Source organism: Procambarus clarkii, chromosome 40, assembly GCF_040958095.1.
Source record: "Procambarus clarkii isolate CNS0578487 chromosome 40, FALCON_Pclarkii_2.0, whole genome shotgun sequence".
In the NCBI taxonomy this organism is placed as follows: Eukaryota; Metazoa; Arthropoda; class Malacostraca; order Decapoda; family Cambaridae; genus Procambarus; species Procambarus clarkii.
In genome coordinates, this window is record NC_091189.1 from 22,762,596 (window position 1) to 22,775,362 (window position 12,767).

General features: G+C 45.8%; 1 protein-coding gene across 2 annotated transcripts in view; it reads right to left on the reverse strand.

Annotated features, from left to right (window-relative positions):
• Nucleotides 1–1,787, reverse strand: part of HDAC1 (histone deacetylase 1) — a 38,507-nt gene extending 36,720 nt beyond the window's left edge. For both annotated transcript variants that reach the window (XM_069338856.1, XM_069338855.1), the window contains exon 1: nt 1,631–1,787. In XM_069338856.1, coding sequence (XP_069194957.1) covers nt 1,631–1,679 — 49 coding nt within the window. In that variant the 5' untranslated portion in view covers nt 1,680–1,787. The remainder of the gene's footprint in view (nt 1–1,630) is intronic.
• Nucleotides 1,788–12,767: the final 10,980 nt, after the last annotated feature.

Genomic DNA, 12,767 nt, shown 5'->3' on the forward strand with positions numbered 1-12,767 from the left:
ATAGCATGAGAGGCAAGAGAGATAGCATGAGAGGCAAGAGAGATAGCATGAGAGGCAAGAGAGATAGCATGAGAGGCAAGAGAGATAGCATGAGAGGCAAGAGAGATAGCATGAGAGGCAAGAGAGATAGCATGAGTGGAGAGATAGCACGAGAGGCGAGAGATAGCATGAGAGGCGAGAGAGATAACATGAGTGGAGAGAGAGATAACATGAGTGGAGAGAGAGATAACATGAGTGGAGAGATAGCATGAGGTGTGAGAGGGGTAGCATGAGATGTGAGAGGGATAGCATGAGGTGTGAGAGGGATAGCATGAGGTGTGAGAGGGATAGCATGAGGTGTGAGAGGGATAGCATGAGAGGTGAGAGGGATAGCATGAGAGGTGAGAGGGATAGCATGAGAGGTGAGAGGGATAGCATGAGAGGTGAGAGGGATAGCATGAGAGGTGAGAGATAGCATGAGTGGAGATATAGCATGAGTGGAGAGATAGCACGAGAGGCAAGAGAGATAGCATGAGAGGCAAGAGAGATAGCATGAGGCAAGAGAGATAGCATGAGAGGCAAGAGATAGCATGAGAGGCAAGAGAGATAGCATGAGAGGCAAGAGAGATAGCATGAGAGGCAAGAGAGATAGCATGAGAGGCAAGAGAGATAGCATGAGTGGAGAGATAGCATGAGTGGAGATAGCATGAGAGGCAAGAGAGATGGCAAGAGATAGCATGAGTGGAGAGATAGCATGAGATGTGAGAGGGATAGCGTGAGAGGCGAGAGAAATAGCATGAGAGGCGAGAGAGATAGCATGAGAGGCGAGAGATATAGCATGAGAGGTGAGAGGGATAGCGTGAGAGGGATAGCATGAGAGGCGAGAGAGATAGCATGAGAGGCGAGAGAGATAGCATGAGAGGTGAGAGGGATAGCACGAGAGGCGAGAGATCGCACGAGAGGTGAGAGATCGCACGAGAGGTGAGAGATCGCACGAGAGGTGAGAGATCGCACGAGAGGTGAGAGATCGCACGAGAGAGATCGCACGAGAGGTGAGAGATCGCATGAGAGGTGAGAGATCGCATGAGAGGTGAGAGATCGCATGAGAGGTGAGAGATCACATGAGAGGTAAGAGATCACATGAGGTGAGAGATCACATGAGAGGTGAGAGATCACATGAGAGGTGAGAGATCACATGAGGTGAGAGATCGCATGGTAAGTGAGATAGCACGAGGTGAGGGGAGCATGACCAGCTTGAGAGGTGAGGGAAGCATGAGAGGTGAGGAGAGCATGAGAGGTGAGAGAGAACAGTGCATGACCTGTGACCACCATTCAAACACGTACGCACTACGGTACGCGCTCACTACCCATCCCTCCCTCGCTCAAAACTTTCAAAACCCACAAGACAACAAACACGGCCAAACACCTCCCAACCACTCACAATCCCCGAGCCACACACGGCCCAAGTGACCAAACATACCGTGAGTGATGTAGTAATTTGGAAATATATATAACCCCCATGAAAATAATTACTAAGTTACCGATTGTTTGGGTAGAGATATCCGCGGTCACTTACTCTTGTATACTAAACACGAAGTAAACTTTAGTTTAGAGTCACCGGAGGAGCCGTACGGGTTCACAATATACTTACTGTCGTAGTAGTAGCAAACTTTTTTCCTGCTGTGAGGTGTAGTAGACATTTTACTGAAATAAATACGGAGATGCACAATAACACCACACTAGCTTGGTTGTGTCGTGCTGAGCATGCTGGGTAAGCTCGCCCGCTGGCTACTCTATGGCCGCACACAGCTGGAACACACGGAAAACGAGTCTCTTTAGCTTCTGTACCGTACTTTTTAGGGTAGTCTATTCTAGAGAGCGTATAATGTGTTTTGCCGAGGACTGGAAGCCTGTCTACATAGAATTGTATCAAACTTCCCCCAAGGTTGCCCATTCACTTGGGCTGGACGGTAGAGCAACGGTCATGTTTCCTGCAGCTCGGCGTTCAATCCCCAATCGGCCAAGTGCTTGGGCACCATTCCTTCCAACCCCCCCCCCACGTCCTATCCCATTCCAAATCCTTATCTTGATCCCTTCCCAGTGCTATATAGTCGTAATGGCTTTGTACTTTCCCCTGATAGTTTCCTTCTCTTTGCTTCCGCCCCCCCCCCCTTCCCAAGATTAAACTACTAACCTTTCCCCTGTATGCAACCCCAAAACAATTGTCTAACTTCGGAGTATCTGTTTACTGCTAGGCGAGCAGAAACATTAGTAGAAAGGAAATGTCTCCCCAACCATTTATGTCCCGCCCGAGAATCGAACGGGAATCCCAAATTGTGAGCAGAGAACACTGTACGTTCTCGACTCACACTGTGGCACGTATTTACCTGAGGGCTACCATTTCTAGTGGCCTCATCTCAACAGCATTGCAGGTCCTGGAAGCTGTCCCATTAAACATTATGTTGAGTACCGTAAGGAGACATTTATATATATATATATATATATATATAGAACTAATAGAGCAAGAACTGGGCAATGTGATGTTATAGTGGCCAGAATGCGCCTGGGATATAGACGTATCTGGCAGGTTTCTCAGAACTCAAGTGTCCAATACACCATGTGTCAACTTCGTGAAGGAGAAAACACCTATTCCCTTGATCGTTATATATATATTGTAGAATGTCCCATATTGACTGACTTGCGTCCCCTTTGGCCTGAGATATGCTGAACTCTGTAAACACTATCTGAATACCTGAACACTTGATGATATACTGCACATGTACCCACGAGTGACTATGTAAAGCATCGCTTATATAATACATGTGATGTAAATATAACTTGAGCTTGTAAAGACATCTTAATCATCTGTGGTTAAGTGATGGATAACATACTAGTTTCAACAGCTATCTTACCCAGTCAACGTAAGAGAGATATGTATATATGTATGTACATATATGTGTATGGGCATACATATATGTGTCAGGTAGTTAAAATGGCATTTCACCTTTATAAACGCACATTAATCACATTCTGTGGTTGAGCACTCAGTAATTAAATATTATATGTAAGAGAACATATCTAGAACTCTGATTGTGTAGGACAGGCGTAAATGTGTGTATTGTATGTCTGCTGGTCAGCATTGTTATGTATGCTGGTCAGCGTTGTTATGTATGCTGGTCAGCATTGTTAAGTATGCTGGTCAGCATTGTTATGTATGCTGGACAGCATTGTTAAGTATGCTGGTCAGCATTGTTAAGTATGCTGGACAGCATTGTTAAGTATGCTGGTCAGCGTTGTTATGTATGCTGGTCAGCATTGTTAAGTATGCTGGACAGCATTGTTATGTATGCTGGACAGCATTGTTATGTATGCTGGACAGCATTGTTATGTATGCTGGACAGCATTGTTATGTATGCTGGACAGCATTGTTATGTATGCTGGACAGCATTGTTATGTATGCTGGACAGCATTGTTATGTATGCTGGACAGCATTGTTATGTATGCTGGACAGCATTGTTATGAATGCTGGACAGCATTGTTATGTATGCTGGACAGCATTGTTATGTATGCTGGACAGCATTGTTATGTATGCTGGACAGCATTGTTAAGTATGCTGTACAGCATTGTTAAGTATGCTGGACAGCATTGTTATGTATGCTGGACAGCATTGTTATGAATGCTGGACAGCATTGTTATGTATGCTGGACAGCATTGTTATGTATGCTGGACAGCATTGTTATGTATGCTGGACAGCATTGTTATGAATGCTGGACAGCATTGTTATGAATGCTGGACAGCATTGTTAAGTATGCTGGACAACATTGTTATGTATGCTGCTCAGCATTGTTATGTATGTTGGTCAGCATTGACTGGACTTGTCCAGCCCTAGTCCAGTCTAGTCCAGTCTAGTGTAACACCCTGGACCTCCCCCCCCTTAGAGTTCACACCCAGGGAAGCCTTCTCCAAGAGGTCAGCCCAGATGACCTCCGGTTTATCTTGTATATTGATTAAAAATTCCTGGGTTAGTCTTAGTCAGCATAGTTTCAAGTATGTAATATTTCATGCAAGGAAATTAGACTCCAGATTCTTATGTGTAAACATCCCTGGATCTCCCCCTTTTGGCCAGGTCAGAGGTCAGTCACACATGTAATTAATAACTCCTCTCTTGAAGAGTGTATGGTGAATGTCAAACAAGCTTTTTGAAATATTTATTGAGTGTTTGTACACTCTTGGTGGGTAGCAACAGCAGATCTCCCCCTCCCCCCTGTGGGGGGTTGTATATAGAGGGCCTGTAGGAACATAGGAAGGGGAGAGGGCGGTACACCGGGATCGAGAACGGGGCTGTGAAGAACATCTCAGCCATGGAGAGACAGATAGCTTAAGGTAATGTGTGTGATCTCTGAGTTTTTGTTCCATGTCCAAATTTCTTAACTTTTTGCCAGTGTTAGGATAGGATTTATAATTGGTGATTGACATAATTTTGGTCTCAATAAACTTACGTGAAATTTCCCGTCTGTGTCAATTGTTGAATCCTCTTAGCCTTTTGGATATAGTGGCTGACAACCGTCCCATAATTAATGACAGTTATAGAAAGTACTCTCCAAGTCAAGCAATGTTTCTTGCCTCGTTGCTTGATATAGTTTCAATGGTCAAAGGCAGATGGTGGCAGCGTATTTAATCCTTGGGTTAGCATTTCCTTATTGGCAGTGTACCTTTGGTTCCGGTGTAACCAACATATGTCAGCTCATAACAGTGTTATCAAGTGCAACCGATGAGGAAGTGTTACTCAGGATAGTTTAGTGTTCCATTATAGTGGTGTTCCATTATAGTGGTACATTTTAGGGTGGTGTTACAATAGAGTGGTGTTACACTAGTCCAGCCCTAGTCCAGTCTAGTTCAGCCCTAGTCCAGCCCTAGTCCAGTCTAGTCCAGACCTAGTCCAGCCCTAGTCCAGTCTAGTCTAGTCCAGCTCTAGCTCAGCCCTAGTCCAGTCTTATCCAGCCCTAGTCCAGTCTAGTCCAGCCCTAGTCCAGTCTAGTCTAGTCCAGCTCTAGTTCAGCCCTAGTCCAGTCTAGTCCAGCCCTTGTCCAGTCTAGTCCAGCCCTAGTCCAGCCCTAGTCCAGCCCTAGTCCAGTCGAGTCCAGTCTAGACCAGCCTAGTCCAGCCCTAGTCCAGTCTAGTCCAACCCTAGTCCAGTCTAGTCCAGTCTAGTCCTACCCTAGTCCAGTCTAGTTCAGTCTAGTCCAATCTAGTCCAACCTAGGCCAGCCCTAGTCCAGTCTAGTCCAGCCTAGTCCAGCCCTAGTTCAGCCCTAGTCCAGCCCTAATTCAGTCTAGTCCAGCCCTAGTCCAGTCTAGTCCAGCCTAGTCCAGTCTAGTCCAGTCTAGTCCAGTCTAGTCCAGCCATAGTCCAGCCCTAGTCCAGTCTAGTCCAGTCTAGTCCAGCCTAGTCCAGCTCTAGTCCAGTCTAGTCCAGCCCTAGTCCGGACTAGTCCAGCCCTAGTCCAGCCCTAGTCCAGTCTAGTCCATTCTAGTCCAGTCTAGTCCAGCCTAGTCCAGCCCTAGTCCAATCTAGTTCAGTCTAGTCCAGTCTAGTCCAGCCCTAGTCCAGCCCTAGTCCAGTCTAGTCCAGTCTAGTCCAGTCTAGTCCAGCCTAATCCAGCCCTAGTCCAGTCTAGTCTAGTCTAGTCCAGTCTAGTCCAGTCTAGTCCAGCCCTAGTCCAGCCCTAGTCAAGCCCTAGTCCAGCCCTAGTCCAGTCTACTCCAGTCTAGTTCAGTCTAGTCTAGTCTAGTCCAGTCTAGTCCAGCCCTAGTCCAGTCTAGTCCAGTCTAGTCCAGCCCTAGTCCAGTCTAGTCCAGTCTAGTCCAGTCAAGTCCAGCTCTAGTCCAGCTCTAGTCCAGTCTAGTCCAGCCCTAGTCCAGTCTAGTCCAGTCTAGTCCAGTCTAGTCCAGCTCTAGTCCCGCTCTAGTTCAGTCTAGTCCAGCCCTAGTTCAGCCTAGTCCAGCCCTAGTCCAGTCTAGTCCAACCCTAGTCCAGTCTAGTTCAGCCCTAGTCCAGCCCTAGTCCAGTCTAGTCCAGCCTAGTCCAGCCCTAGTCCAGCCCTAGTCCAGTCTAGTCCAGTCTAGTCCAGTCTAGTCCAGCCTAGTCCAGCCTAGTCCAGCCCTAGTCCAGTCTAGTCCAGTCTAGTCCAACCTAGTCCAGCCCTAGTCCAGTCTAGTTCAGTCTAGTCCAGTCTAATCCAGCCTAGTCCAGTCTAGTCCAGTCTAGTTCAGCCTAGTCCAGCCCTAGTCAAGCCCTAGTCCAGCCCTAGTCCAGCCCTAATCCAGTCTAGTCCAATCCTAGTCCAGCCCTAGTCCAATCTAGTCCAGCCTAGTCCATTCCTAGTCCAGCTCTAGTCCAGCCCTAGTCTAGCCATAGTCCAGCCCTAGTCCAGTCTAGTCCAGTCTAGTCCAACCCTAGTCCAGTCTAGTCCAGCCTAGTCCAGCCCTTGTCCAGTCTAGTCTAGTCCAACTCTAGTCCAGCTCAAGTCCAGTCTAGTCCAGCCCTAGTCCAGTCTAGTCCAGCCCTAGTCCAGCCCTAGTCCAGCCCTAGTCCAGTCTAGTTCAGTCTAGTCCAGTCTAATCCAGCCTAGTCGAGTCTAGTCCAGTCTAGTTCAGCCTAGTTCAGCCCTAGTCAAGCCCTAGTCCAGCCCTAGTCCAGTCTAGTCCAATCCTAGTCCAGCCCTAGTCCAATCTAGTCCAGCCTAGTCCATTCCTAGTCCAGCTCTAGTCCAGCCCTAGTCTAGCCATAGTCCAGCCCTAGTCTAGCCATAGTCCAGCCCTAGTCCAGTCTAGTCCAGTCTAGTCCAGCCCTAGTCCAGTCTAATCCAGCCAAGTCCAGCCCTAGTCCAGTCTAGTCTAGTCTAGTCCAACTCTAGTCCAGCTCTAGTCCAGTCTAGTCCAGCCCTAGTCCAGCCCTAGTCCAGCCTAGTCCAGCCCTAGTCTAGTCTAGTCCATTCTAGTCCAGTCTAGTCCAGCCTAGTCCAGTCTAGTCCAGTCTAGTCCAGTCTAGTCCTGCCCTAGTCCAGTCTAGTCCAGTCTAGTCCAGTCTAGTCCTGCCCTAGTCCAGTCTAGTCCAGCCTAGTCCAGCCCTAGTCTAGTCTAGTCTAGTCTAGTCTAGTCTAGTCCAACTCTAGTCCAGCTCTAGTCCAGTCTAGTCCAGCCCTAGTCCAGTCTAGTCCAGTCTAGTCCTGCCCTAGTCCAGTCTAGTCCAGCCTAGTCCAGCCCTAGTCCAGTCTAGTCTAGTCTAGTCTAGTCCAACTCTAGTCCAGCTCTAGTCCAGTCTAGTCCAGCCCTAGTCCAGCCCTAGTCCAGCCTAGTCCAGCCCTAGTCTAGTCTTGTCCATTCTAGTCCAGTCTAGTCCAGCCTAGTCCAGTCTAGTCCAGTCAAGTCCAGTCTAGTCCAGCCCTAGTCCAGTCTAGTCCAGCCTAGTTCAGCCCTAGTCCAGTCTAGTTCAGCCTTAGTCCAGTCTAGTCCAGTCTAGTCCAGCCTATTCCAGCCCTAGCCCAGCCCTAGTCCAGTATAGTTCAGTCTAGTCCAGCCCTAGTCCAGACTAGTCCAGCCCTAGTTCAGTCTAGTCCAGCCCTAGTTCAGCCTAGTCCAGCCCTAGTCCAGTCTAATCCAACCCTAGTCCAGTCTAGTTCAGCCCTAGTCCAGTCTAGTCCTGTCTAGTCCAGTCTAGTCCAGGTCTACTCCAGCCCTAGTCTAGCCCTAGTCCAGCCCTAGTCCAGTCTAGTCCATTCTAGTCCAGTCTAGTCTAGTCTAGTCCAGCCCTAGTCCAGTCTAGTCCATTCTAGTCCAGTCTAGTCTAGTCTAGTCCAGCTCTAGTCCAGTCTAGTCCAGTCTAGTCCAGCTCTAGTCCAGTCTAGTCCAGCCCTAGTCAAGTCTAGTCCAGTTTAGACTAGTCTAGTCCAGCCCTAGTCCAGTCTAGTCCAGCCCTAGTCAAGTGTAGTCCAGTCTAGTCCAGCCCTAGTCCAGTCTAGTCCTATCTAGTCTAGTCTAGTCCAGTCTAGTTCATCCTAGTCCAGTCTAGTCCAACCCTAGTCCAGTCTAATCCAACCCTAGTCCAGTTTGTCCAGTCTAGTCCAGCCCTAGTCCAGTCTAGTCCTGCCCTAGTCCAGTCTAGTCCAGCCCTAGTCCTGTCTAGTCCAGTCTAGTTCAGTCTAGTCCAGCCCTAGTCCAGTCTAGTCCAGTCTAATCCAACCCTAGTCCAGTTTGTCCAGTCTAGTCCAGCCCTAGTCCAGTCTAGTCCAGCTCTAGTCCAGTCTAGTCCAGCCCTAGTCCAGTCTAGTCCAGCCCTTGTCCATTCTAGTCCAGCCTAGTCCAGTCTAGTCCAGTCTAGTCCAGCCTAGTCCAGACTAGTCCAGCCTAGTCCAGACTAGTCCAGCCTAGTCCAGACTAGTCCAGTCTAGTCCAGTCTAGTCCAGCCTAGTCCAGACTAGTCCAGCCTAGTCCAGACTAGTCCAGCCTAGTCCAGACTAGTCCAGTCTAGTCCAGACCAGTCCAGACTTGTCCAGTCTAGTCCAGACTAGTCCAGTCTAGTCCAGACTAGTCCAGACTAGTCCAGACTAGTTCAGCCTAGTCCAGCCCTAGTCTAGTCTAGTCCAGACTAGTCCAGTCTAGTCCATCCAGTTACAAGGCCACACTGCCTATACTCCGCTGCCCCTACATATACTTCTCCGATCAAACCACTTCATAAACTCTTTATACTCATTCTTTCTGCCCTTAGAGGTCATTGATTGTTCTCCTGCCAGGCCTTGTTGTTCAGTAGTGTTGTTTTGATAATAAAGGTTGCAATACATGGGTCTTGTTCAATTTGAGGTGCATTAGATGCAGTTTTTAACTGTATATTTCTGCCACACGAGCGCCCGAAGCCTACGGCCAGTGTTGCCAGATTGGTGGGTAAAAGTAGCGACTTGGCCTACTTTTGTCAGGTCTGCGCTCATAAATGTTTACTTTCGCTACTTGCGACTTTTTGGGCTAATTTATAAATCAGTTGGGCTACCAATGTTAATATAGGCAATGACTTATTATTTATGCATTTATAATGTAATATGTGTAAATCACAGCTGCATCCCACTACCTGGTTGACCAGACCACGAGAGGAGGCCTGGTCAGAGACCGGGCCCCTGGGGACGTTGATCCTCGGAACCTTGGAAAGGGAAAGAAAAAGTAACCACAGGGTAAGGTAATCCTCCCCCAGGGGCGATAGACTTCCCAACCTTAGTGGCCATTAATGCTTCATCCCGGGTAATGTCTATGCAAGCATTCCATCCTCGTGAAATTATAGTAGTTAACTATTTGGTGGAAAGTACCAACAATATGTAGTGATGAACCACCAGTAAATCACTTATATATGAGTAGATAGGTATTGTGTGTGAGAACCATTTGTGTGTCTGTGTTCGATATTATAATTCGATATTATAAAGCAAAACACAATAGGATTTTACCTCAGATTATGGGACTAGTGTCAGGCACAAGCACCATACCTCTGAAGCCTTGTATTAACACCTCAAAGAGCATACGAATGTTCTACACGTCTGCCACTAACAGACAAAACAACGCTATAAACCAGGCTTCAAAATCTACGAGAAAGATGACAATTTTTTAGCGAAAACTTGCAAAGAGAATCATTCTCGTATTCGCAATAATGCTGAAACTTTCATAAAGGGGAAAAATCTGTCACCTAGCATATGCTTTAGCCACACACGGCCACCATTTTCAGAACTTCCATTAATTCAGCTGACCAGTCTTAACTTAGTGAAGTTGAAAGTGTGCGTCGTGTACTGTTAACAAGTGATGCCTCAACACTTGTAAGGAACAAATGTCAACATGTGGGTCGTCATTCTGGACCAAGACAATAACTGTCAAGAACACAGCTGGAGAGCCCAGGCTCACTGACCTCACTCAGATTACATTGAGAATACACAGCTTACCAATCAGTAATGCTCTCGCTGAACGAGTATATAAGAGAGTAACGTGTGGGAAAACTAAACTGAGAAATCGAATGGGACTATAGCTTTTGACATCAATCTTGAGAATCAAAACATATCTTGAAGAAAAAAGACACTTGTTGCTCATCATTTGACACCACGCATGTGAGTCTGCATCAACAACATGTGAGTCTGCCATATACAAGAATGAGGTTGTGGATGCAGACGGACAAGCTTTTCTTGATGAACAAATCCACAAGGGCCGTGATGAGGGTTCGAACCTACGTCCGGAATGATCCCAGACGCGCCTTAGTCAATTGCGCCACGACGTGGTCAAAAGAATTGCAACCGGGAGTGCTACTGTAGATTAAGGCGCGTCTGGGATCATTCCGGACGTAGGTTCGAACCCTCATCACGGCCCTTGTGGATTTGTTCATTTGATGTATGACGCTATTGTTATTCCTGTGTGTATCTTCTTGATGGTCTTCAGCGGTGAAGACATTGTGGAACTGCCATATATATAATAATAATATATAACACACCCATATATATAATAATAATAAACAAGTGATAACTGTATAACTTACTAATATTTGCTGCATGGAACATAGTTTACCGGGTAAATATGCTTTATGCAGCAAACATTTGTTATCAAATTATCAAGTTTTTTTTATTGTATACATGCAGTGATAATATTAATACAATCATAGCGTTACTCTATGTATTAAAATATATTGCTCTGAAAACCGTATCAGCTGCTAAACAAAATATTGTGCTACTTAAATAAACAAATTCGCTAATTTTAGACCGCCAGCCTGCTACTTTCAGCAAATCGGATATGGCAACCCTGCCCACGGGTGGACCGCTAGCCTCCCTCCACCGCCCCACAGACAGCGGCCGTCCGGGCCCCGGGGTTTGGTCCTTTCCGACACGAGAAGATTCAACGAAGCTCGTTTTCTGTTTGTTAAAACGTATATAGTGTTATGTAAGGCTGTATTAGCTTAGGATGAGCTATATTGGGCTCGGTTAGATTAGGTTAGGTAGGTTTCAAACTCAGCGTGACGAATCGTGCTGTGTACGAATCGTGCTGTGTATGATTTGAATATCAGTAAAATCGTACACAAGACGAACCGCTAAGTATTTTGAAATCTACCTAAACTAACCTATCTCAATCCAACCTAACCTAACTTAAACCAGCCTAACTCAACCTAACACAGTTCAATACAGCCTAACCTAAGCTAATTCATACTAGCATAACAATATATACGGTTTTCAACAAAACAGAAAATGAGCTTCGACGAATCATCTTGTGTCCAAAACGACCATACCCGTCGGCTTGCGCCCAGCCCGTGGACGAAACACGCTGCGTACTAGAAACTCGTGGCTTTGTTAAGTATGAACTTTATGTAACAAATATGCATTTTATGTAACAAATATTTAAAGCCCTATTAATGTCTAGGCAGATGGAAGGTTTCTAATTAGCGGGATAAACATCCTACATTGGATGCGTTTTATTGAATTTATATCCATTCTATAGTATGGAGACCAAAACTGACCTGCATAATCCAAATAGTGCCTAACAAGAGCAAGATATAGCTGAAGAATTACACCAGGTATCTTATTACTTACGTTTCGAGAAACAAATTCCTGTCTTATTTGCCTTATTTCGAACATTTGTGCAATTATTTTTTTTAGCTTTAAATTCTTACTAAATTGTGACACTAGATCTCCACATATGTCAGTTGCTTAATTTAGAAACTGTACTTATGGTCGATCTCGAACTCATTGTTGATGGGACGGCGAGTATTGAATTTTGTAACTAGCTCATCAAGATTGTAACTTGCTTAGCTAAATGAATTGTGGGGTTCAGTCCCTGAGCCCATTATGTGCCTCTGTAACCCTTTCCACTACCGCCCACAAGATGGGTAGGGGGTGCATAATAAATGAACTAAACTAACTAAAATTCTTACTAATAATTTACCTGAGGGTCACTTACACTCTAGTGGCCTGGACAAGAAGCCGGTGGCTTGTCAAAGGTCCCCCCATTTATTCTGATGATATTTTTTCAAGTTGGATTTTAAAGTTCAGCAGAGTTTTGGCATTTACGGCTTCGGCGGGTAGGCGGTTCCATGGGATTATAATTATAACTATGTGGGGGAAAAAAACATCTGTTTTCAGTCCTACACCTTGACTTGTTGATCTTGAAACGTTACTCCTTATCTGCGGTACATCTGACCTTTTGAAAAAATTGAAAAAATTTTGAAAAAATTGATCAACATTCTCCAAATTGTTCAGTATTTTGAACGTTTCGATGAGATCAGCCCAATCATGTCTGGTTAGCAGTGTTGTTAGCCCTGTGGCCCTCAACCTGTCCTAGTATGACTCATGGCCCCTACATCTATTTTGCAATTTGACTTCGCGATCTTAACACCATCCAGCTGATATCCTATAACTCTGTCATCATTACCTAGCGTCGTGACTGGACATACAGGGAGTACACTGACAGCGGCATCGTAGATGCTGTTATTGGACACCATGTATATAAAGATTTTGTGTTTATTGTTCTTTCTAATCCTTTTAGTTCAGGGCACTAAAAGAGTTTAGACAACTCCAGTCTGTAGTGAAATGATCTAAGTAGGGTATCATCATGCTGGATAATATCTATGTACAACATGTACAGCATGAACGTGTCCACCGTAGCATGACAAAGTTAATTCCCCAAATTAGAAATCTTTCATATGAAGAAAGATCAACAAAGCTTAAATTGCATTCATTGGAAAGGCGAAGAGTTAGGGGTGACATGATAGAGGTTTACAAG